General features: G+C 34.6%; 1 protein-coding gene across 2 annotated transcripts in view; it reads right to left on the bottom strand.

Moving 5' to 3' along the window:
* Positions 1-918: 918 nt before the first annotated feature.
* LOC132721111 (uncharacterized) overlaps positions 919-26,919 on the bottom strand; it is a 51,932-nt gene continuing 25,931 nt past the window's right edge. The window contains exons 5-14 of one of the 2 annotated variants that reach the window (XM_060705364.1): positions 26,016-26,117; positions 22,725-24,380; positions 16,812-17,162; positions 16,216-16,268; positions 15,158-15,394; positions 8,219-8,437; positions 7,895-7,922; positions 3,298-3,429; positions 2,676-2,750; positions 919-2,190 (exon numbers count right to left, since the gene is read on the bottom strand). In XM_060705364.1, coding sequence (XP_060561347.1) covers positions 1,985-2,190; positions 2,676-2,750; positions 3,298-3,429; positions 7,895-7,922; positions 8,219-8,437; positions 15,158-15,394; positions 16,216-16,268; positions 16,812-17,162; positions 22,725-24,380; positions 26,016-26,117 — 3,059 coding nt within the window. In that variant the 3' untranslated portion in view covers positions 919-1,984. The remainder of the gene's footprint in view (positions 2,191-2,675; positions 2,751-3,297; positions 3,430-7,894; positions 7,923-8,218; positions 8,438-15,157; positions 15,395-16,215; positions 16,269-16,811; positions 17,163-22,724; positions 24,381-26,015; positions 26,118-26,919) is intronic. The other variant, XM_060705365.1, reaches the window with a different exon arrangement.

Genomic DNA, 26,919 nt, shown 5'->3' with positions numbered 1-26,919 from the left:
GTTTTAGAGTTATGCCCCAGACAAGATTTTTCTATAAGGGGAGATAATTAAAAAAACAGGCAAAATAGAGTTATGGTTCTTTGACACTGCACTCCCCCTCAATGCCCTCTACCACTGTATGAAGTTTCAACAAATTATCTCCAAGGGTTATCAAGTTATGTTCCGGACAAAGTTCAAGTTCAAAGTATTAAAATAAACAAAGGGCAATAACTCCAAAATTAGGACAAAAAGAGTTATTGTTCTTATGCAGTGCACATCTACGCATTGAGATCTATTCACCTACTAAGTTTCATGTTGATATCTCTTATAGTTTTAGAGTTATGCCCCGGACAAGATTTTTCTATAAGGGGAGATAATTCAAAAACCGGGCAAAATAGAGTTATGGTTCTTTGACACTGCACTCCCCCTCGATGCCCTCTACCACTGTATGAAGTTTCAACAAATTATCTCCAAGGGTTTTCAAGTTATGTTCCGGACAAAGTTCAAAGTATTAAAATTAACAAAGGGCAATAACTCCAAAATTAGGATAAAAAGAGTTATTGTTCTTATGCACTGCACATCTACCCATTGAGATCTATTCACCTACAAAGTTTCATGTTGATATCTCTTATAGTTTTAGAGTTATGCCCCGGACAAGATTTTTCTATAAGGGGAGATAATTCAAAAACCGGGCAAAATAGAGTTATGGTTCTTTGACACTGCACTCCCCCTCGATGCCCTCTACCACTGTATGAAGTTTCAACAAATTATCTCCAAGGGTTTTCAAGTTATGCTCCGGACAAGACAACGGACGGACAGACGGACAAGGCGCCGACTATATGCTCCCCCGAAATTTTTCGGGGAGCATAAAAATGCTACAATGGATGGACACCAAGACGTCAGGGGTATAAAGCTGTTAATCCTATAAAATTTTAAAGTGACCTTGACCTTTGACCTTGTGACCCCAAAATCAATAGGGGTCTTCTACCCAATATGGACAATCATCCTATGAAGTTTGAATACTGTGGGCCAAATGGAACTTAAGTAATGCTTCAGAAACCATTCCAGTACTAAGCTAATATTGACCTTGACCTTTGACCTTATGACCCGTAAATCAATAGGTGTCTTCTACTTAATATGGACACCTTTGACCTTGTGACCCCAAAATAGTTTGAATACTGTGGGCCAAATGAAACTTAAGTTATGCTCCGGAAACCATTTTCAGTATTTTGCTAATAGTGACCTTGACCTTTGACCTTGTGACCCCAAAATCAATAGGGGTCGTCTACCCAATATGGGCAATCATCCTATGAAGTTTGAATACTGTGGGCCAAATGGAACTTAAGTTATGCTCCGGAAACCATTTTCAGTATTTAGCTAATAGTGACCTTGACCTTTGACCTTGTGACCCCAAAATCAATAGGGGTCTTCTACCCAATATGGGCAATCATCCTATGAAGTTTGAATACTGTGGGCCAAATGGAACTTAAGTTATGCTCCGGAAACCATTTTCAGTATTATGCTAATAGTGACCTTGACCTTTGACCTTGTGACCCCAAAATCAATAGGGGTCTTCTACCCAATATGGGCAATCATCCTATGAAGTTTGAATACTGTGGGCCAAATGGAACTCAAGTTATACTCCGGAAACCTTTTTCAGTATTTAGCTTATAGTGACCTTGACATTTGACCTTGTGACCCCAAAATCAATAGGGGTCTTCTACCCAATATGGGCAATCATCCTATGAAGTTTGAATACTGCGGGCCAAATGGAACTCAAGTTATGCTCCGGAAACCAAATTGCTAACAGACGAACGGACGGATGGACGGACAGACGGACACCAGGGGGTATAACATAATATGCCCGAATTTCTTTCGGGCATATAAAAATGAAAGGAAAATAGAATGAAAAAGGCCGGGACACAGTAGAATGTAAGTTGTAAGCGGTACCTTGTTAAAACTGATCTCCTTATAAATGGAGTAGACTATAATTTATTACAATATGCTATAAAGAGGTCTTACTGGCATCATCAAAATAGAGACCAACAGATTTTTTCTTCAAGGTAATAGCAAACTTGAGCAAATTAGCCACAGCCTTCTGTTTTCCACTTGGGTTTTCTTCATAAGGAGCATGTATTACATCTTTGTAATCAAGCTTTCTGCATTCAAAAGTATGGACTATTGTATTGGTAAATCTTCCTTGAGGGAACACTGAAAGTAAGACAACATCGCAACTTGTAAAAGCTTTGTAAATTTTTTTGCTAACTGGATGAAACGATCAATAGTTAACAGTCTAAATAGCCACCGTATTGAACAAACCTTCTGCTCCCTGTAACAAAATAGAGATAAATTGGGAAATGATCAGGGAATGTTATAGTGGTCTATGAAGACAAATGTTGGTTGATACATGGTTACATGGGCAAATTTGACTGTATAATATATTTGATTATATTAGCTTTAAAATAATATACAGATTAGTAAAAATGAAATGAAATTGATCAATTTATTATAAGCTACATAATATATATTACATGTAAAATATATATTACATATAAATATAAACAGAAAAGTAAAAATGAAATGAAATTGATCAATTTATTCTGAGCTTAAAGGTATCATATTCTTTAATGTTCATTTAAATTCATTTAAAGTAGAAAAATTTGACAAAATATGAGATGAAAATAAATAAAAATAACCTTTTTCAAACAATTGCCGTCTATCATACTCATCAATTTCTTTCAAAAGAACATGCTGATCTGGCCTTTTTTTGGCTGTCAAAGAAAAGCAGTTAACGAAATGAAATGAAATAAATACAGCATAATTAAAGCAGTACATTCACCATATTTTGTAAGAAGTATGAGTTTTATTTCCAATAATTAATATCCTTATCTGATTCTACAAATTGGAGATATTATGTTTGCTCCTAAAAATTTCTGTTTAGTTTTTTCTTGTAAGATATCAATGAAGCCAAACCCTATGAGCATGTATACATGTAAGTTTAAAGCATGCAGTTTTACAGTCATATTCTTTGATTTTCATTACAAGGACATATTTTGCCATTCATGCAAATAAAGTACAGACTTTTGTAAGGAATTTAACTTGTCATCCTTATACAACAACTTAAATTTGATGCCATAGTGGTAAGAAACTATCTCTCGACTATGGCTCTAGAGCACTTAATAATCAAAACAATGGGTTGGTAAAAATTTCTGATATACTTATAAATACATGTATAGCTACATCATTCCATATGTAAAATAACTATAAGTTTAAGAAATGTTCAAGCTAATATGAGTTAAGGCTTAATATACTACATACCATTGTAAAATGCTGTGCTTTCCCAGAGATATAAAATACAGTCTTGTTTAATATCTCTGATTGTGCCATTTACAGCTTTAAATGTTATGTTTCCATAAGTATGACAACTAGGGGCACATGGCTGCTTTGAATCTGAAAATTTTGTTAGATTTTAACAGCTTGAATACAAGCAAACAATTGTCAATGAAGTCAAAAGCATATTTTCCAAATGCCTGTATAGCAGAACAAAGATAAATCAAATTCTGATAAACATATTCCATTCAAACCTTACAAATTGCCTACTTATCTTGATCAAAAGTACAAATCTTTTTTAAAATTCCATCATGCATGTAGAAGTTAGGGCAGGTGCACTAAAGAACTGTATAACAAAATGCTCAACCCCTTACTGTGACCTTGACCTCAGACCAAGGTCACATTTGAATAAATCTTTTCTAGTCAGTTTTTTTGTCCAATAAAGAAAAAGAGGGCCATATAATTATAATGGCCTTTATACTGCTCACCTGAATATACATATTGTACAACAAGTAAACTTGTATTATAAGCGAATACAGATATAATTCTTAAACTGTTATCAACAAGAGCAATCAGTGATCACATGTGTCGCCTCATGATAGCCAATTTCATGTTTGGACAAGTTTTGTGACAGACGGACAGACAGTGCACAACTAAACTTGGTACTGATCATTCCTGAAAGTTTGGATAAAATTGCACCAGTAGTTTATGAGGAGTAGTCCGGACAAGCTTTTGTGTATCTGGCAACACACAGAAAAAAACACCTTTTTATCAAAGGGCCATAACTCGGCCAAAAATCATTCAACCAGAAAACCCGTGCAATATGCGCAAGGACTTGAGCTACAGATCAATCCTGTAAAGTTTCATTGAAATTGCATTAGTAGTGTAAGAGAAGTAGTCCGACCGGACAAACTTTAAAAATAAAAATTATTTAAGGGCCATTAGACAAAAATCATTGAACCGGAAAATGCTGACAATATGCACAACTAGACTTGGTACTGATCATTCCTGTAAAGTTTGGATGAAATTGCACCAGTAGTTTATGAGGAGTAGTTCGGACAAGCTTTTGTGTATCTGGCAACACACAGAAAAAAACACCTTTTTTATCAAAGGGTCATAACTTGGCCAAAAATCGTTCAACCTGAAAACCCTTGCAATATGCACAAGGACTTGAGCTACAGATCAATCCTGTAAAGTTTCATTGAAATTGCATAAAGTGGTATAAGAGAAGAAGTCCAGACAAACTTTAAAAATAAAAATTATTAAAGGGCCATAACTCTGACAAAAATCATTGAACCGGAAAATTCTGACAATATGCACAACTAGACTTGGTTCTGATCATTCCTGTAAAGTTTGGATGAAATAGCACCAGTAGTTTATGAGGAGTAGTCCGGACAAGTTTTGTGACGGACAGACGGATGGACAGACAGACGACGGAGAAGTGATCCCTATATGTCGCCACTACTCCATACAGGTGACACAAAAAGTTCATATTTGTATCTGAAATAGTGTACATGAAGAAATGTTACTGGTTGCTATTGCTAAAGGGAAAACAATAGGTCCATAAGATGTCACTTTTTGCTACACAGAATAAATGGTTCCATTGGAAGTCAGCGCTTGCTATGAAATTAAATGGTAAGAGAATATCTCAATGCTATAGAAATTTAATATTTGCTGGTTGCTATAAAAATTTACTATACAATTATTGACTATTGAGCCATTGAATGTGATGTGATATTCACCGGCAGTTGACATACTGACTGAGGCAATAGCCAAGGTCAATATGACTTTCTGCCGGTGAATATCACATCATATTCAATGACTCACTAGTCAATAAAATTTGTTTTGTTATATGAATAGGCTAAGAAATAAAAAAAATCACAAAAATACATATTCAAATTTTGCCCTGTTGTTCAAAGCGCGAAAAAAAGACACACATATACAAAAAATAATTCAAGTTTATACTCAACATTGCGGTGTAGACTTTACGTATAATAGTTAAGTAATGATATTTTAATTGAGAAATATGCCATAAAGAACAAAAAGCAACACTTATTTTTAATTAACACGAGTAATTAACAGTCTACCGTGTATGATCATTGAATATGTGTCTCAATCTATTTTTAGACTGGGAAAATCCAATATTCAGCCAGTGAATATCACACTACACCCAGTGAATATGATTTTATAAAAAGTTCTGCTGACTACTGTTTGGACCAATGAGATTGCAGCTATATTTAGATCATATAATAAAGTTTGTTATAAAAAGTCAATTGTTGTTATGAAGTCACTGGTAAAGGTAAGACAATGTTTTTTTCTATTTGTAGCTCTGATGGCCATTTTGTGCAGTGAATGAGAACATGCAAAAAAATGCACAAGAAGATTTGACACAGATCACTCCTAAACTCTGGACAAGATTTTGTTTGATCTGTAAAAGCCCGACAACGTTATTTTTTATTAAAAGCTCTTGCAACAAAGCAGAAAGTGCCTGCGATATGCACTAATAAGCATGGTACTGATCACTCTTGTGAAGTAATGTCAAAATCCCATGAGCAGTTTGCCCTGTGAAGTTTAGACAAGACTTCTATTTATAGCTCTTCTCCCACTTTTGTGCTGCAGTAAACATGATCACTTTCTACAGAACTAAGGATGTAGTATGATCACTCCTGCCAGCAGTTTGACCTGTGAAAATCGGCAACAATTTTTCTACTTTTAGCTTTGGTGGCCATTTTATTCAGCGAGGCAGAATTTTCTGGTGATATGCATAACAAGCAATGGTACTGATGAGAATTTCATTGATATCCCACCAGCAGTTTCACCTTTGAAAGCCGGACAACGAAGGCAAAAACAATGTTGTCACCTTGCAAAGGAAAAGGTTATCTCTTCATATAATTTAACAGGATTTAACATATAACCGCACTAACTTGACAATATGTCTCTAAAAAATTAAGAAAGACAAAATTATGAAATCACTTGTACAGGTAGAACTTAATAGGAGGTCCCAGAGGGCTCTGTTTTTTGTTTTTGTTTTGTTCTGGGTTTTACGTCACATCGACACAGTATAGGTCATATCGCGACGTTCCAGCTTTACTAGTGGAGGAAGACCTCAGGTGCCCTTCCGTGCATTATTTCAGACATGAACGGGCACCTGAGTAGAACCACCGACGTTCCGTAAGCTAGCTGGATAGCTTCCTCACATGAAAGAATCCAAAGTCCCTGTCGGGATTCGAACCCACAGAGGGCTCTGGATCCTTCACTTTAGAACTGGTCAAAAGGTCACAGTGGAGCCCCTGTCAACCCAGAAGCATGATTTGAAAAAAGGACTGCTTAATCTAAACAATTTTACAATTGTACACTGTCACAAAGGAAATTTTTCAAAATTGAACCAGTGGTTAAGATGTTGTTTAAATGTGTGTATATCTAATTTTAGAGGACAACTAGATGACCAAACATACCAAATATCAAAGCAATAGGTCTTGTGATTTTCAAGAAGAAGACTTTTTAAGATTTTTATAAATAACTCTAAAAAACTAGTAAGGCCACTGGTTGAACCCTTTTAATCCCAGGGGAATAATTTGAACAATCTTCACAAAGGGTCACTAGATGATGTTATATACCAAATATCAGAGCTCTAGGCCTACATAACTCAAAGTAAAATTGATGTCTCCCTGGAGGGGCTGCTATTAACCCTAGGGGCAGAATTTGAACAATTTTTTGAAAGGACCACTACATGAAGCTACATACAACATATCAAGACTGTAGGCATTGTACATTTTGACAAGCAGATTTTAAGCTTTTTCTTAAAAACTTTATATGAAACCAATAAACCCTCTGGCAGGACCCTTTTGACTCTAGGCAAAATCTGAACAAACTTTATAGAGGACCACTATATCATGTGACATACTAATTTTCAAGGCTCTAAGGGCTTGTGGATTTTTACAAGAAGATTTTAAAGATTTTTTTTTTATAAAAATTGATAAGCCCCCTGGTAGGCCCCTTTTCATCCTAGGGGCATTATTTGAACAATCTTAGTAGAGAGCCACTAGATCATGTTATATACCAAATATCAAGGCTCTAGGCTTTGTGGATTTGACAAGAAAATTTTTTTTAAGATTTCCCTATAAAACTTTATATATAACTGAGGTGCCCCCTGGCACAGCCCCTTCTGACCATAGGGTCATAATTTGAACAATATTTGTAGGACCACTAGATCATGTTACATACTAAATATCAAGGCTTTAGAAGATTTCTTAAGATTTTGTTAAAAAAAACTATTTTGTTGCCATGGTAATAAGAGTTGTTCAAGGAAATTAATTCTTTCAAACCTAGATAGAGTTTCATGCAAGGAATATACCTGCCAAGTTTCATTAAATTTGGCCAAGCGGTCTTGGAGGACAAGTCATTTTGAATAAATGTTAACATGCAGATGACAGACAACAGGGTGTCACAAAAGCTCACCTTGTCACTTTGTGACAGGTGAGCTAGAATCCAACTTGCCAATTTAGGTTAACTTAGCATGGACAGATCGATTGACATTTGCTGAAAGGAATAAGAGACCTATCTTTTGTGTAATAATCTTACATACCTCTCTTATTTTGCTCTGCTTTGAAATCCTAAAATAAAAAGTATGCCTCATAAATACATGCACATTTACCAGAAACAATATTGAAACTACATGTATTCTAGTTACACGAGAACCTTAACTTTAATTATCTACCTTACAATGACAAGTTGCAGGGGACAGATACATATTTCTTAGCATTCAAGGTATAGGTGTTTTTTTTATAAATATGGTCTTTCTTAAAATGGTGAGATGATATTTACACAAAAGCATAAGAAGCAAGGTATTGAATTTTTGACACTGGTCTATATAAACAGTAAAAATTTAGTAAAAGTACAAATGTAATACCTGAAATGCTTCGTATTCAAACAGGACAAACTTAACATCTTGAAGACTTGTTCCACCTGTGCACGACATGTTAAACTCTTCAACAGCATCAAACATAGCTGCTTTGACTTCATATAGTGGGTAATTTAAATTGCCTGTTCCCAGAGCAGGGAATGCTATTGAGCTACAATTACAACTTTCAGCTTCTTTCAAGCAATCAAGCACAAAACGTTTCAGCTTCTAAAATAACAAGAAAAATATAACATACATTCGTATGTAATATAAGTATGATTGCATACTAACTTCTGTGAAGACTTTTAATGTTTGCTGCATGAAAGGTGTAATGTAAAATGAACAAACATGTCATCAGATAATTTATATTTTTAAACATTTACATGAAATGTAATAAATGTAATCATAATAGATCTATTAAAGTTGCCTGCCTTCAGATGAGAAAAATTATTTCAAGGAAATCAAAATATAAACAAAGAACCATGCACAATCAATTTACAGCTCTAAAACAAAAACACAAATTACACATCTTCCACTGAACAAAATATATCAAAATTGTGCACAGATTTGGGAAATGATTAATTTTTTACAAAAACATTATAATTTGTTATCAATTGATCCAATGAAACCCCGATGAGATACTGTTTCTAAATATTGATAAAAAAGTATTTCGTATCCTATACTACGTGCCCAGGTTAGCTATATTTATAATTCCCGCGCTAAGTTTTGGTGGTGCTTGGGATAATCACGTGATAGTGTAACGGCAGCCATCTTACAATCAATACACATAAAGGGGTGAACTGATTTCATTTTCATTAACAATATGCCTTTAATCGAACATATAACAATTATCAATAAAAACAAGCAAATTCGTTGAATTTATATCCCCCGCCGAGTACTGGTTATTACTAACACAACAACTGAAGACATAAGGCTTTATTTATATATTAATCATGGCATAAACAGTAATATTCTTTGAACTTGATAAATATTCAGGGCAATAACAGAGCCATAACTTTGTGTTAAATAGTAAAATCTGGAAATGCCAATGAGATGTATGCATACTACATAACTAATCAAGGGCCATAAATCTGAGTTATAAGTATCTGACTGAAACAAGGCGACAATATGCACATCTCCTCTTTGTACTATCTCATAAAGTTTTATTGAATTCCAGCCATTAGTAGCTGAGAAGTAGCGAGGAAACAAATATTTTTCTATATGGATACTGCATAACTAATCAAGGGCCATAACTCTGAGTTAAAGTGTCTGACCGGAACAAGCCGTCGATATGCACATCTCCTCTTGGTATTGAAGGTTCCCATAAAGTTTTGTTGAATTCCAGCCAGTAGTTGCAGAGAAGTAGCGCGGAAACGATTTTTACTCTATATGCATACTACATAACTAATCAAGGGCCATAACTCTGAGTTAAATTGTCTGACCGGAACAAGCCGACGATATGCGCATCTCCTCTTGGTATTGATGATTCCCATAAAGTTTCGTTGAATTCCAGCCAGTAGTTGCAGAGAAGTAGTGCGGAAACGATTTTTACTCTATATGCATACTACATAACTAATCAAGGGCCATAACTCTGAGTTAAAGTGTCTGACCGGAACAAGCCGACGATATGCGCATCTCCTCTTGATATTGATGATTCCCATAAAGTGTCGTCAAATTCCAGTCAGTAGTTGCAGAGAACTACTCCGGAAACGATTTTTACTCTATATGCATACTATATAACTAATCAAGGGCCATAACTCTGAGTTAAAGGGTCGGACCGGAACAAGCCAACGATATGCGCATCTCCTCTTGATATTGATGATTCCCATAAAGTTTCGTTGAATTCCTGCCAGTAGTTGCAGAGAACTACTCCGGAAACGAAATTCGGACGGACAGATAACGCCAAAACTATATCCCCCTCCCAATTCCATCGGCGGGGGATAATTATTTTATTAAACAGTCCCAAAAGCATTTAAAATAATAACAAGAGGGCCATGATGGCCCTGAGGTCGCTCACCTGTATAAGGCACCCGGAGCGGGGCCAGTTTAAACCCCAGGGCTTTTATTTGAACAAACTTGGAAGATACCCATTAGAAGATGTTTCACAATGTTAAGTTTTTACTACACACATATAATGAAAAACAACAATCTACCCCCCCCCCTCCGCCCCCCCCCCCCCTGGCAGGGCCAATTTTAACCCAAGGGCTTTTATTTGAACAAGCTTGGTAGACACCCATTAGAAGATGTTTCATTCTAAACATCTAATCTCTAGCTCATTGGGTTATTTTAAAAGAAGATTTTTTAAGTTTTTACTATACACATATAGTTAAAACCAATGACCCCCTTGGGCGGGGCCAATTTTGACCCCAGGGCTTTTTTTTAACAAACTTGGTAGACACTCACTAGGAGATGGTTCATGCTAAATATCTTAGCTCTAGCTCTTTGGGTTCTTTAAAAGAAGATTTTTTAAGCTTTTACTATATGCATATAGGGAAAATCAATGACCCCCTGGGGCCGGGCCAATTTTGACCCAAGGGCTTTTATTTGAACAAAATTGGTAGACATTTAGACACTAGGAGATGTTTCATGCTCAATATCTAAACACTAGCTATTTGGGATTTTTCAAAGAAGATTTTTTAAGTTTTTGATATACACATTTAAGGAAAATCAATGACTCTGGGGCGGGACCAATTTTGACCCCAGGGCTTTTATTTGAACAAAATTTGTAGACACCCACTGGAGGATGTTTCATGCTAAAGATCTTAGCTCAAGCTCTTTGAATTCTTTAAAAGAAGATTTTTTAAGTTTTTACTATATGCATATAGGGAAAATCAATGACCCCCTGGGGCGGGGCCAATTTTGACCCCAGGGCTTTTATTTGAACAAACTTGGTAGACACTCATTAGAAGATGTTTCATGCCAAATATCTAAGCTCTAGCTCTTAGGGTTTTTTAAAAGAAGATATTTAAAGTTTTTTCTTTCGGTTGCCATGGCAACCAGAGTTCTGCATGGAATTAAATTTTTTGAACAATTTTTAAAGGTGACCACCAAAGGAACATTCCTGTGAAGTTTGGATGAAAATGGCTCAGCGGTTTATGAGGAGATGTCGTTTAAAGTAAAAGTTTACGGACGGACGGACAGACGACGGACGAAAAGCGATCACAAAAGCTCACCCTGTCACTTTGTGACAGGTGAGCTAAAAATAATACTATGACCACAGCAGATTTCATACAGAAAATAAGCCATCTTTAAAACAAGAGGGCCATAATGGCCCTTATATCGCTCACCTAACTATGAGGGGTCAATCCCATTTTATTTGGGCTGTGACCAAGGTTTTGACCCGAGATGACCTAGAAATCATCAAAACAACCTTTCTGACAAATTTTCAGGATATTTCGACTTAAAAAGTAGCCTTTAGAGTGTTTACAAGGTTTATCAAAATTTGGGCTGTGTGACCTTGTTTTGACCCAAGATGACCCATATTCGAACCTGTCTTACAAATCATCAAAACAAAGTTTGTGAAAAAATTCCAAGATATTTTGACTGAAAAAGTAGCCCTAAAATGCGTTAACAAGGTTTTCCCATATTTAGACTGTGTGGCCTACTTTTTGACCCGTGATAACCCATATTCAAAATTGAACTAGAAATCAATGACCAATTTCCAGGATATTTGGGTGAAAACTGCAGCCATTAAAATTTTAACAAGATATTTCTTTTTTCAGCTACTGTGACCTAGTTTTTGCCTGGAGATGACCCAAATTTGAACTTTACCTAGAAATCATTTAAACAACCTTTCTGATCAATTTTCAGGATATTTGGATCAAAACTGCAGCCAAAGGAGTGTTAACATTACTTTTCTATTTTTTGCTCCTGTGCCTATAATATTGAATAATGATTTGATCCTACGAAATGTGATTAATACCCCCGCAAGACTGCTTCGGAAATACCTTGTAAAAATATTGAAACAGAGTTATGGTTGTGGGCAATTGAAGATAGTTGTGGTTCTTGTATGTTGCATTTCCTTTCAATGTGGTTGAATTACTTTGTATTCAGTTCAGAAAGACAAGGAAAGGGAACAAAGGGCAATAACTCTATAAATACTGAAGATAAAGTTATGGTTATTGTACACTGCACTTCCTCTCATTGCGCTTGACAATTGTATGAAGTTGTATTTAATTCCAACCACTAGATTTCAAGTTATGCACTGGACAAAAAAAGTAACAAAGGGCAATAACTGTAATTAGTCCAAATAGAGTTATGGTTCTTGTGCACTGCACTTAATCTCACTGCCCTTGACAATTGTATAAAGTTTCATTGAATTCAAACCATTAATTTTAGTTATGCACTGGAGAATAAAAAGTTATGCACTGGTAACAAAGGGCAAAAACTTTTAAATGAGTCAAGAAGGAGTTATGGTTTCTGTGCACTGTGCTTCCTTTCATTATACTTGACCATTGTTTGAAATAGTATTGAATTCCAACTTGTAGTTTTCAAGTTATGCTCTGGACAAGAAACAAGCAATGGAAAAGTAACAAAGGGCAATAACTCTAAAATTTAGTTATATAGTTATAGTTCTTGTGCACTGCACTTCCTCTTATTGTGTTCACCTTTTGTATGAGGTTGTTTTGAATGCCAACCAGTATGTTTTAATTTATGCTCCCGACAAGGAAAAGTATCAAAGGGCAATAACTCTGTAATTTGTCAATATGGATTTATGGTTCTTGTGCATGGCACTTCCTCTTAATGTGCTTGACAACTGTATGAAGTTGTATTGAATTCCAACCAGTAGTTTTCAAGTTATGCTCCGGACAAGGAAAAGTAACAAAGGGCAATAACTTTGTAATTAGTCAAGATGGAGTTAAGGTTCTTGTGCCATGCACTTCCTCTCAATGTCCTAGACTATTGTATGAAGTTGTATTGAATTCCAACTTGTAGTTTTCAATTTATGCTCCGGACAAAATTCCAGCCCGTAGTTGCAGGGAAGTAGCATGGAAACGATTATTGCTCTATATGCATACTGCATAACTGATCATGGACCAAAACTCTGAGTTAAAGGGTCCGACCAAAACAAGGCAACGATATGCGCATGTGCTCTTTGTATTGAAGGTTCCCATAAAGTTTTGTTGAATTCAAGCCCAAGTTGCAGAGAAGTAGCGCAGAAACGATTATTGCTCTATATGCAAATTGCGTAACTATTCAAGGGCCAATTTTTAACTCCAAGTAAAAGGGTCTGACCGGAACAAGGGGACGATATGTGCATCTCCTCTTCATATTGAAGGTTTCCATAAAGTTATGTTCCAGCCAGTAGTTGCAGAAAAGTAGCGCGGAAACAAAATTCGGACGGATGTATGGATGACAGATGGACGTCTAGCCGAATTGGGATACGGGGCCATTTCTATTGTAATTTTCTTTTGTTGAATAGAGGGTAAATGACCCCATACTCTATTGTTAAGGAATAAACTCTATTGCTCTCCTTTGTTCTGTTTACAGCTAGATGGCCCCCTATCCCTATTCGGTAGTGCGGACGGATGTCCTCAAAGTTTGGTCTTTTGTTTATTTAGCCACATAAGAGCTTACTGAATGAATAGCATCAAAGGAAATTTACTGTTACCCATTGTTCCCATAGCCACCGTAAGTGTCTTTACATTTGTACGAAAGGACGGACGGACAACGCCAAAACAATATCCCAATTCCATTGGTGGGGGATAATAACAAAGATTTTCCATTATTTTGGTCTGTGTGAACTAGATTTTGACCATGGATGACCCATGCTCAAAGCTGAGCTAGAAATCAAAAACAACCCTTCAGACAAATGTGCAGGATATTTTGGATGAAAATATAACCTCTAAAATGTAAACCATATTTTTCCATAACTTTAGTTGTGTGACCTACTTTGTGACCCTAGAGTATCTATAATCAAAAATGACCTAGAAACCATCTAAACAACATTTCTGACCAATTTCCAGGATATTTAGACCTAAACAGTGTCCTCCTCTATAGTTTTAGCAAAATTCTCCCATTTTGGGCTATGTAACCTAGTTTTTGACCTGTCCGATGAACTATATTTTAAATTGAGCTAGAAATCTAACAAATAACCTTTCTAACAAATTTCCAGGAATAAAAAAAAATGTATTATGCGCATGTACATGACCTACCAATCTATCTTGTAAAGTTTCATTTTAAAAATACTAACTCATTTCAACCATGCGTTTCTCCATTTCACTAATAATAAGGCTTCTAAAACTTGTTTCTACCTTATAGAAGATATGTTTGTCTTAATTGTCAAAACCTTATCTGTGACATTTCTCTAAAGACAAGATGATTGATTATTGCTAATAAGATTATAATCAATTTTACAGAATTCTCTGTTTCAGTCATTAAACGGTAACTTCTCATTTACTGTTTGACACATAGTGGATATCATATTTACCTATACCGCATAATGACCCGTAACATACTAAAATGTATTTTCGTCAAAATGTGCATTTACAATTATCTGAGATTTTTATTTCACAGCTTATAAACACCTATCCCCATAACGTAAAATGACGATGTTTTCAATATTAACGATGGACAACCATATAGTTGAAATACGGTATGTCCCTTATTCGCAAGAAAGTCTGAACCGTATTTATGAGTAAGATTTATCAGAAATTACGCTTTATAAGACTTTACTTAATTCTTTTACGCTGATTTCCGTTACAGTTTTTAAGACTGTTGAAAAAACACAAAAAGTCATGTTTTATTACGTTTCAGGTTTCCTTCATTAATTCAGACCCCACTTTTAGGGTTTGAAAGAATGTGCCCATTTTAAAACGTTATGGGTGTCCGTCTAAATAGAGGGTCGGTCGTGGAAAGGATATAAGAAGTCCAAATTTAATTTATTTGAGTGATCAAGGATTGAACTTCCTACGAAGTTTTGCAAAATTATTTCAGAACAATATTTACCTTTTGACTTGTGCCATTTACTACATAATACTCTAAAAGACCATGGAATATAAATTTGCAGCCTTGAAGGTACGCCCCTGTTTTGTATACTTTCAGTGAATCTAAAGGGCATTTGAATTTTCTAATTTCAGCTTGAAGTTTGTGTCCTTCCTTTCCTGATTTCCTCAAAAGAGACTTTGATATGGCTCCTCTATCTAAAGAACCCATTCTATCAACCGAGTTCACCAAAATGTCAGCCTGTAAAAATAATTATTTCTTAAGTATAATAAATTATTTCTAAATAGGTAATCTTTGGGACTAACTAAGACTGTCAGGACCATATACTTCAGGGCTTGCTGAGACACTATACATAGACTCTAAATTATACATAATCAAACACAAACTGTTACAAGGGAAAAGCAAAAGTTGATATTCTATATTGAATACATCAAACTTTGCAATGTAACTTGATATTATTTAAATGTGTTACAGATATCTGTAACACACTATGCTCCTACCTCAACCCATATAAATGTGGAAATTACTTATAAAGCATTTTTCCTCCGCCTAATTTTAAGAGTCAAAACAAAACTAGGATGAAATAATGCAATTTAAGGACATTGAAATAATTTTTTTAAAAAGAAAAAAAACTTTTTGAGTAATGAAAAGATGTCAGTTTTGCATAATTTTATTTCATGTATTTTTCATTGTTGTTTGTTTTTTACAAATTCTGTAACCATAGAAAAACCACACTTTTTCACGGATGAAAACATTATTATGCCATGTATAATTTCCATATGGCCCTCTATTCACATACCCAGTATCACCTAGCTTTTGCACTTATTGAGTTATTGCTGGATACAGATTTCATTTGAATGTCACAGATACATGTATAATGACAGAAAGACAGGGAGATAGAAAAACTTAAATGACATGCATAATCTCCATATGGCTGATTTCTTAGGATTGACAGAATGACAGAAAGATGATTGGAAAGACAATAAACAAGAGGGCCATGATGGCCCTGGAATGAAATATTCATCTCATTTTGAATGACAAACAAACAAACTTATTATTACCTTTGTGTCAGCAAGATTACCATTTGTAACGGTAACAGTAACACGTCTTTCATCTGAAATAAAACAGAAAAGTTCTTTTATCACATTTGCAAAAAGAAAATTTATTAAAGCATAAAGAAGAAAACTTTTTACTTGAATCTCAATACTATTGTATATATTTGATATAAATAATGTACATGTTAAAACTAAATTCAATATATTTTACAAAGCAAAATGTAAAACTTAAGAAAAAAAGAAATTAACATTTCGACCTTCAGATAAATATGGCAGCTAGAACACACCAAATTTCATTTATAAACGAAGTTTCAAGTTTCTAGGTCAATGCACTTTGCCTATATATAGCCAGTTTTACTTAGTGTTATTACCGGATGCACTCACTTTGATCTTTAAATGAACTTTGATACCAACTTGCACACAAAAACTTTACCAAAGTGTCACTCTGATGCCAACACAGAGGCTGACGCCTGGGTAAGTACAATAGCTTTCATATTCTGGATAAGTACATTCCATATCTTTCCATATTCTTTAAAAAGTCGAGCTAAAAGAAGACATATTAGTTTCTATAAATGCATTTTTACTTTGAAAATAATTGTTACCTGCTGGCATTGTAGAAAAAACACCTTTGAAGAATCCACAGCAGGCTGTGTAAATATCATCACATATCTTCTCATCACTGCCACAAAAGCAAACACTTAGACAAGGAGTCATTCTTTTTTGCAACAACTCTTTCAACAAATCAGCCACGAGCAGCTGCTTCACAAATGTTTGCATTTTCCAGGATACCTTGCCAACAATTACATCTATGTGATGAAGTGACCTGTCTAAACAAGCTTGCAGACATTCATTAAACCTCTCAGAAAGATTGATTTTCTCTTTTGCAGAACCACCTACCCATTTTGGAACTGATACCACAATATCACTTTCACTCATCTTCACTCCTTGTTTTGCTGGAATAAATTGTTGTCAAACATTGCTTGAAACATTTAACAGAAGTAACTAAAACAAGTTAAATCATATTTAACTAAATAATGTGATTAATGCAAGGATATTGTTGTACATAGGATGGCTCCTCTATATTTAGAATGTATAGCCAAAGAAAAGGGACCAGTGTCCAATTACTGTAAAACACTTATTATTCGCGAGAAATTTATTTTCGCTAATATTCGCGAGTTTTCTTAGACGCGAATTCATATTTCTCGCGAATATTTCATTTTGTCTATACACTGCGTACACATGGATATATATCTTCGGGAAAGTATCGAAACCAGTTCTAGTTACATCATGTAGCTATTAAAGTGTTTGAGAATAACTGTTTTGGTAAATGGTACAAATGCTTTAGCACCTGCGAGTTGTTTGAAACATTTCTATTTATTGTATCCTAATGTATTAAACTACAGTTTAAGCCGGAGGGTAAACGTAATTGTTTACTACAGGTTAGGCAAATTACTGTACCGTTTAATTGATTTTGTCTGCTTGCCTTTGAATGGCCAATCAGTGAAACTTTAACACGTTGCATTACTATTAACAATGCTAGAGACATGGAGTATAGTCAGGGACAATACAGGACAAACACAGTGAACACATATTAAATAATTATCAAACTTTATTGACATATATTTAGACAGACGGTTTCACTTAACAAGAAGATTAGCAAGCTATCAGAAAAATCGATACGGATATATTTGCATTCGTTGCACGACAAACGATGCAATGTTAGTGTACGGACAGGACAGCAAAATATCTGAATGATATTGGGTTTCCGGTTTCACATTTTTCTGCAAGACGCGAATTCATGTTGACGCGAAATAATTATTATGGACATTTTGCCTCAAATTCGCGAAATAAGGTTCTCGCGAAAAATAAGTGTTTTACAGTATGTTTTTCAAAAAATGAGATACTTATTTTTATATTCTAAGACATCTTTATGTAATAAAAGTTTAGATGACTTTTTCATCTTTTTTTTTCCAATTTAACCTTGAGCAACACATTATTTCACACTGTGACAATTATTTATGACCAAAACTAATTTAAATGCCAATGATTTATACCCCCTTTAAAGATCCTGTATGTTGTAATAAAGATTGAAACCACACTTAAGTAAAATTTTATATATGTATATAATAATGCTTCTAAAACAATTTCAGACATCCAAGAATATGTAAAATATGTACTGCAAACACACAGAAAACAAGAGGGCCATGATGGCCCTGAAGTCGCTCACCTGTATATAGGCCCCTGGAGCGGGGCCAGTTTAAACCCCAGGGCTTTTATTTGAACAAATTTGGTAGACACCCATTTGAAAATGTTTCAAGCTAAACATCTAAGGTCTAGCTGGTCAAGTTTTTTCTTTACACAAATAGTAAAAAACAATGACACACCTGGGGCAGGGCCAGTTTTGACCCCAGGGCTTTATTTGAACAATCTTTGTAGACACTTACTAGAAAATGTTTCAGGCTTAATATCTAAACTCTAGCTATTCGCGTTTTTTCAAAGAAGATTTTTAAGTTTTTGCTATACACATATAAGGAAAATCAATGTCACTTGGGGCGGGGCCAATTTTGATCCCAGGGCTTTATTTGAACAAATTTTGTAGACACTCACTAGAAGATGCTTCATGCTTAATATCTAAACTCTAGCTATTTGAGTTTTTTCAAAAAAGAGTTTTTAAGTTTTTGTTATACACATATTAGGAAATGGATAACCCAAGGGGCGGGGCCAGTTTTGACCCCAGGGCTTTTAATAGAACAAACTTTGTAGACACTCACTAGAAAATGTTTCATGCTTAGTATCTAAACTTTAGCTATTTGGTTTTTTTCAAAGAAGATCTTCTTAGTTTTTGCTATACACATATAAGGAAAATCAATGCCCCCGGGGCGGGTCCAATTTTGACCCAAGGGCTTTTATTTGAACAAACTTGGTAGACATCCATTAGAATATGTTTCATGCTAAATATCTTAGCTCTAGCTCTTTGAAAGAAGATTTTTTTAGTTTTTACTATATCCATATAGGGAAAATCAATGACCCCCCTGGGGCGGGCCCAATTTTAACCCCAGGGCTTTTATTTGAACAAACTTGGTACACACCCATTAGAAGATGTTTCATGCTAAATATCTTAGCTCTAACCTTTGGGTTCTTTAAAAGACGATTTTTTTAAGTTTTTTACTATATGCATATAGGGAAAATCAATGACCCCCTGGAGCGGGGCCAATTTTAACCCCAGGGCTTTTATTTAAACAAACTTGGTAGACACTCACTAGAAGATGTTTCATGCCAAATATCTAAGCTCTAGCTCTTTGGGTTTTATAGAAGAAGATATTTAAAGTTTTTTCTTTTGGTTGCCATGGCAACCAGGGTTCTGGATGGAATTAAATTCTTTGAACAATTGTCAAAGGTGACCACCAAAGTAACATTCCTGTGAAGTTTGGATGAAATTGGCTTAGTGATTCATGAGGAGATGTCATTTAAAGTAAAAGTTTACGGACGACAAACGCTGGACGGACGCCGGATGAAAAGCGATCACAAAAGCTCACCCTGTCACTTTGTGACAGGTGAGCTAAAAAGATGAGATTAAATGAACTAAAAAGCACTAACATAACAAGGATGCTGAACAGTCTTCTACAAATGTTACATTTATAATTATAAACAAGAGCCCGGTTTGAGCCGGGTGATGCTCCCCGAATAGGTTTTGGACACAGGAAAGTACACCTCTTGTAGTTTCAGAGTTATGTCCGTGGAAAAAGTTCAAAGTGCAATAATTCTAAAATTAGGCAAGGCAGAGTTACAGTTCTTTGCACTGCACTTCTAATCAATGTGATCTATCAACCTACAAAGTTTCTTGATGATATCTCTTATGATTTCCGAGTTATGTCCTGGACAATTCAAAATGTAAAAATAAACAAAGGGCAATAACTCCAGAATTAGGCAAGGTAGAGTTATGATTCTTGTGCACTGCACATCTACCCATTGAGATTTATCTACCTACAAAGTTTCATGTTGATATCTCTTATAGTTTTACAACTATGTCCTGGATAAGATTTTTCTAAAAGGGGAGATTATTCAAAAATAAGGCTTAACAGAGTTATGGTTCTTTTGCACTGCACCTCTACTCAATGAGATTTATCTACCTACAATGTTTCATGTTGATATCTCTTATAGTTTTAGAGTTATGCCCCGGACAAGATTTTTCTATAAGGGGAGATAATTCAAAAACCAGGCAAAATAGAGTTATGGTTTTTTGACACTGCACTCCCCCTTGATGCCCTCTACCACTGTATGAAGTTTCAACAAATTACAGTTGACTCTCGGTAACTCGAAATTCAAGGGACTGGACATTTTACTTCGAGAGAAACGGAATTCGAGTAATGTGGAACTACCGCCATTACTTTGACATTCGTACATGCATATACATGTGCCTGATTGAATGTGTAAAGAAGTAGGTTATTATTGTTGTTAGCGGCAATGCTGCGATATTTGACCATTGAAATGACGGCAAATAACTAAAAACTATAAATTATAAATGAACAAAAATATATCATTCAAAATTTAATAAATGTATATTAATAGTGAAACATAAACACACAATTATATTTGATTTAATTGATCATCGGACGAAAATGAAATTAGCAACTATCGTGAACCGGAAGTACAAATTAATGTATGCAATATGACGGAACATTAATTATACAAATGTCATTTACATTGATAACACACATCAATACCTAGGCTGTTTTTTGACTAACATCCATCAGACTGGCACGAGTCAACTTTCTTAAAGCAATGTAATTAAATTTTAATTTAGTTATCTAACTGTTAAAACCAATTAAGTCCTGAAACGGATTAAAGCCACTTTTACGACGTGTTAATAATACATGATGACCGGCAATTAAAATTACTATGAAACGTGTAAATCACGAGTGACAACATCTCACCTTGATGTCGCCGACCTTTGATCAGTCGGCTGTTTTCACACTTCGACTAATTGAGATGAAAATATGTTGTACTTTAATTGACGGGACCACATTTTCTTTTCGACTAAACAGGAGTCTCGGTAAGTCAAAATTTGACCTAAGCGGAGTTAAAATACAAAGATAAAGAAGGAAATTTGACGGGATCTCAGAAATTATTCGACTAAGACGGAATTTTGAGTAAAGCGATTTTGACTTATTGAGAGTCAACTGTATCTCCAAGGGTTTTCAAGTTATGTTCCGGACAAAGTTCAAGTTCAAAGTATTAAATAGACAAAGGGCAATAACTCCAAAATTAGGACAAAAAGAGTTATTGTTCTTATGCACTGCACATCTACGCATTGAGATCTATTCACCTACAAAGTTTCATGTTGATATCTCTTATAGTTTTAGAGTTATGCCCCGGACAAGATTTTTCTATAAGGGGAGATAATTCAAAAACCAGGCAAAATAGAGTTATGGTTCTTTGACACTGCACCCCCCCTCAATGCACTCTACCACTGTATGAAGTTTCAACAAATTATCTCCAAGGGTTTTCAAGTTATGTTCCGGACAAAGTTCAAAGTATTAAAATTAACAAAGGGCAATAACTCCAAAATTAGGATGAAAAGAGTTACTGTTCTTATGCACTGCACATCTACCCATTGAGATCTATTCACCTACAAAGTTTCATGTTGATATCTCTTATAGTTTTAGAGTTATGCCCCGGACAAGATTTTTCTATAAGGGGAGATAATTCAAAAACCGGGCAAAATAGAGTTATGGTTCTTTGACACTGCACTCCCCCTCGATGCCCTCTACCACTGTATGAAGTTTCAACAAATTATCTCCAAGGGTTTTCAAGTTATGCTCCGGACAAGACAACGGACGGACAGACGGACGGACGGACAGACGGACAAGGCGCCGACTATATGCTCCCCCGAAATTTTTCGGGGAGCATAAAAAATGGTACGTCTTTTTACAAGGTTACATGGTACAAACAAACAGCTATGACAATAAAATATGTTTAATTGGTAACTTTGAATGTTGTCCAAAACAGCTTAAAAGGAAAATGTTTCAGGATCTGTTTGTTGGAGCCTGTTCTTAACACTGAATTAACTCTAATGACCAATACTAGTTGAATCAAGAATATACCAATGAGTAAAAATTACAACTTCCTTTTGAACCAGAAACGTAGGTCTGGACTTTAAATTTGGTACAAAAAAGCTTTTTAACTCCCTTGAGATTAAGGAGGGAATAAAATGAAACCTCTGCAAGCAAAGACACACATTTCAACATTGGCGAAGGTATACTGATAGTAAAATTATACAATCATGATGAATGTGAAAGTTTTAAATTATGTTAACATTTTGGTCTAGGATTCTGAATATTCTTCAATAAATTCAGTACTTATTGTGCCATTCGTAATATACAAGTACTGATCATAAATTAATATACATCATCAAATTAATTGAGCCATTCATTCATATAGTTATGCGTAGAAACCAAAATCAGCTTAAAAGATGCGCAATCAGTTTAGCAAAGAAAGCTTTGAAAAATCCTTACTTTTTATTGATTCTTCTTCAAATCTCACCAATACTTTTTTACCAGGTAATGAACAGCTTTTTGCAATTTGTACAGTACTCCCTTGAGCAAAAATCCATTGTATTTTCTTGGAGTCATAGGATATTGGTTCAATTTGTACTTTTTCTGTCTTTACAACCATATCAGAGCTTTTTTCTAAATTGTGTATATGCTCTATTAAGTTTGGCACACAGTTGCCTTCTACTTCACAATCCATTGTATACTCTTTAATATTCTTCTCTATTTCCTTAACCTCATATTTAACACTGTCGACAGCTTCTTTCAAACCAGTTACATGTATTTCAAAACCATTCAAATTAGAGTTGAGCTGCTTTACTTGGATATCACCTCTCTTTGCTACTGACCTGAATTGTTCAGACTTGCAAATACATTCATATACCAAAGGATTCTCAATTCTAATAATTTCCTTCACACATGAACTTGTTGGTTGTGACTGTTCTTTTGACGACTTATGCACAGTGGATCCCGCTTTTCTCTCTGCATGTACCTTTTTTTCTATGTTGCTAAAGCAGGAGTTCATGTGTTCTATCAACCCGTAAACCCTTATTAACCCTTCATTCACAAAAGTCAGATGAATGAATGGTTTGTGCTTCTCGTCTAATTTCTCTTTTAATTCTTCAACAAAGTCAGAGGTGAAATCAGGACCATTTACTTGCTTATTAATTTCTTTTCTTCTGATGCATTTCTTTACCATGTTTGTGACTTCATCTGTATTTGTATCTGAAGATGTACTACATATCCCAATTGTTTCTTTTTCTCCATTTATATCCACTGAAATATCTTCATCAATTTGCAAGGAGCAGGTAAATTCACATAGCACATCCACAATATTGCTGAACTGTGAAGAATATTTGACATGCGTGAAACTGACTTCATTGCAAAGATATTCTTGTTCAATCATAGCTACAGCTTCCTCAATTTCTGGCTTTGGACCTTCAAGGGTCACTAAAAGCTCATGATTTGTTTCAATATATTTCTGTCTTATATTAACTGAAGGAAACCTCTGTAACCATAGCTCTTTAAATGATTCTTTTTCCATTTTCTTTCTAAAAACTGGGGGCTTTTTAATTCTTGCAGTATGTCTCTTACTGCCTGCTTCAAGTTTACTGATCTTTTTTCTAATTCCTTCAACAATTTGATCAGCAATAGACTGATGACAGATTATGATCACATGAAATTCTTCATTGTTAATCTCTGCATAGTATATACCCTCTTTCATAACACTAAGTTCCTGAACAGCTATTTCCACATCTTCCCTTCTTATTTTACTATCAAAAAAAACTTGTCTAACAATACAATTTTTTGAATATTCAATAACCATGTCTACAATGTAATCAATATGTTTTTCAATTTGAGAAGCATCGCTTACAGAGCCAATATCTACCTGCAAAATGCCATCATTCACTTGAAACAAATATTGTTGCTTTCGTGAAGAAAATTGCAGGTTGGCACAAAATGATTTTAAATCAATGGTTGCAAATTTCCATTTCATGTAATCCAACTGTCTCATCTTCTTTTCTATTTCTGTCTCTTTTCTTTCAGTGCTGCCAGTCAAAGAATAAGTTACTTTAAAGGTTACCTTCTTATACATCTGTTGTGCTTTTGGACTCATTGGTTCTGAAATATTTAGCATGTTACGTAAAGGAACTGGCAACAATTATCATTACTGGAATTGAAACAACAACTATTTAGTCAGTACATTGTATGTTTAATAACTAAATTATTTCACACTTTCAAACTATTATGACATACCAGCTTAAACATTCACTTTTTGAACTGAAACACTGTTATTAATTTATTTATCAAGAAGATTATAAGGACATTATCTTTTAAATGGAAGAGTTTGTTTAAGTTAAGTCAAAGGAGATGCATGCGGCAAAAAGCCATTACTCTGTTGTTTTTTTTTCTTTTCAATATTAAATTTTTAAGAAACACAGAACTAGAATATTCTTTCTTGTCATCAAAAACAACTGAAATGCTACTATGGTATGTTAATATGTATCTAAATCATTTAAGGTTATGCACTATCTTATCACATAATCAATTATTTATTTATGAAATTTTTATAATAACTATTTTAAAAATTAAAAGGTTTTACAAATGTTGAAAACAAGAAACCATATTTTAATACTGGCAAGCCAGTCATTCAATGATTTTCAGTCTGAACTTGTGAATAATTTCCCCCTGTTATCTTTAATGTTATTGGCCAACTGACAATAAATGATTTTTTATTTCTGTACTTCATGTACTGACCTTAATAGAGCACAGCAATCTAAATGAAACAAGAGGGCCATGATGGCATTTAAATCCCTCACCTGAATATAAAAACTCTCCATGCCAAGTATTATTGTTAACCATAAAAAATGCAGATATAAAATCTAAATCTTAAACTGATATCGCAAATTTCATATTTGTATCTGAAATAGTACATGTGTAAAAATATTACTGGTTGCTATTGCTAAAGGAAACAACAGTTCTTAATAATGTTTACATAATTATAAGGAAAATCAATGACCAAAAAAAGGCTTGGGCAATTTCGACCTCAGGGCATTTATTTGAACAAAATTGGTAGAAACGCATTAGAAGATGTTTCATGCCAAATATCTAAGCTCTAGCTTTTCTGTTTGTTTAAGGAAGGTTTTTAAGTTTTTTCTTTTGGTTGTGCATGAAATTAAATTATTTGAACAAATTTTAAAGATGACCACCAAAGGAGCATTCCTCTGAAGTTTGGATGAAATTGGCTAAGTGGTTTATGAGGATATGTTGTTAAAGTAAAGTTTACCGACAGACACCACAGATGAATTGTGATCACAAAAGCTCACCTTGTCACTTTGTGACAGGTGAGCTAATAGTTGGTCCATGATGGCCTTTATTGGGTATAATTAAGTTCTAAATGGACAGATATTCCTCTAGTAGCAATTTTGTTCTGGCAGATGGTAACCATTTTAGCTATATGTAAATGACTACCTTGCCATCATTGCTGCACAGTTTTATCAAATTCTGACCAAGTGTTTGAATAGGAGATATTATCAAATCTATATGGTTTTATTACTGATATGCTCTGGTAAAATCATATGATTCTAAGAGCAGATGATTTATATGCAATAGGTTATCATGGAGTAATATAATGCTTATGACTCATCCTTTCTTACAATACTAAAGAGCTATCTCTCTTTTCAATTTGGTACCTGCCTTTATAAATAGCAGATACTTACAATGACTTGCCTCTAACGGCGAGCCAACAAACGTTACCTTGTATTTTCATTTCAGGAGGCTGATTTTGAGAATTTCTCCTTGCCCTTGGTGGAAGAGTTGGTAAAGATTTTAAGTCCTGCTCATTTTCCAATTTATTTTCTAAAAAGGAAATAAAAGACTGTTAAAATGGTCTCACTTCAGATTGATGGTGACACTGTGTAGATGCATAGATCCCTATCATGTCTAATTCTAATTATCAGATTAGCGGATACTATAAGACTTTCACCACAAAAATTTGTTAACCAAAGAGCACATGTCAATATTTGTGGTTAAATCTATTGTTATTCATAAAAAAAGTTAAAGGGATACTCAGGCAAAATAATGGCAAAAATATAAAAATGATTTTCTGTACTCAAATCACCCTAAAATGACATTTCTTAAAGTCCCAACATGAATTTCTGTATAAATTCTATATATTTTGGGTTTGAAGTTTAAATATATCTATATATGTTGAACGAAATTTTGACGCGAACAGAATCACCGAATAGTTTAAAAACAAGTCATGCGATTTGAACAAACCCTGGAAGTTACAATAACAAATATTGTGGATATTGTATGATTGAAACAAGTCTAAGTAATTGATTTGACATGTTTTTTAACGTTTCCAGAGTACAGAGTGACAACTATTGTGAAATTTTAGCGCTCTAACCTGACCCACGCGGGTCAAGTTAGGAAAACACCATTTTATTCTTTATATGGAGAAAAGTTTTGTTCCTTTGACCGTTTAGTGTATTCATTTTGAGGACATTTACAGAATAATGAATGAAAATTTCAAAACTAAGAAATGAAAATTTTGCCTGTGTCTCCCTTTAAAGTAGGGATCTATCAATGTACATTTGTAGATACAGCAGATAAGTACATAAAATGGTACAAAACCAATTTGGTTGGAAAATGCTTACAC

The sequence above is a fragment of the Ruditapes philippinarum genome, unplaced genomic scaffold, assembly GCF_026571515.1.
Source record: "Ruditapes philippinarum isolate M1 unplaced genomic scaffold, ASM2657151v2 ctg6322_1_1_1_1, whole genome shotgun sequence".
In the NCBI taxonomy this organism is placed as follows: domain Eukaryota; kingdom Metazoa; phylum Mollusca; class Bivalvia; order Venerida; family Veneridae; genus Ruditapes; species Ruditapes philippinarum.
The sequence above is the reverse complement of the archived record's forward strand: the minus strand, read 5'-3'. Positions and strand labels throughout refer to the sequence as shown.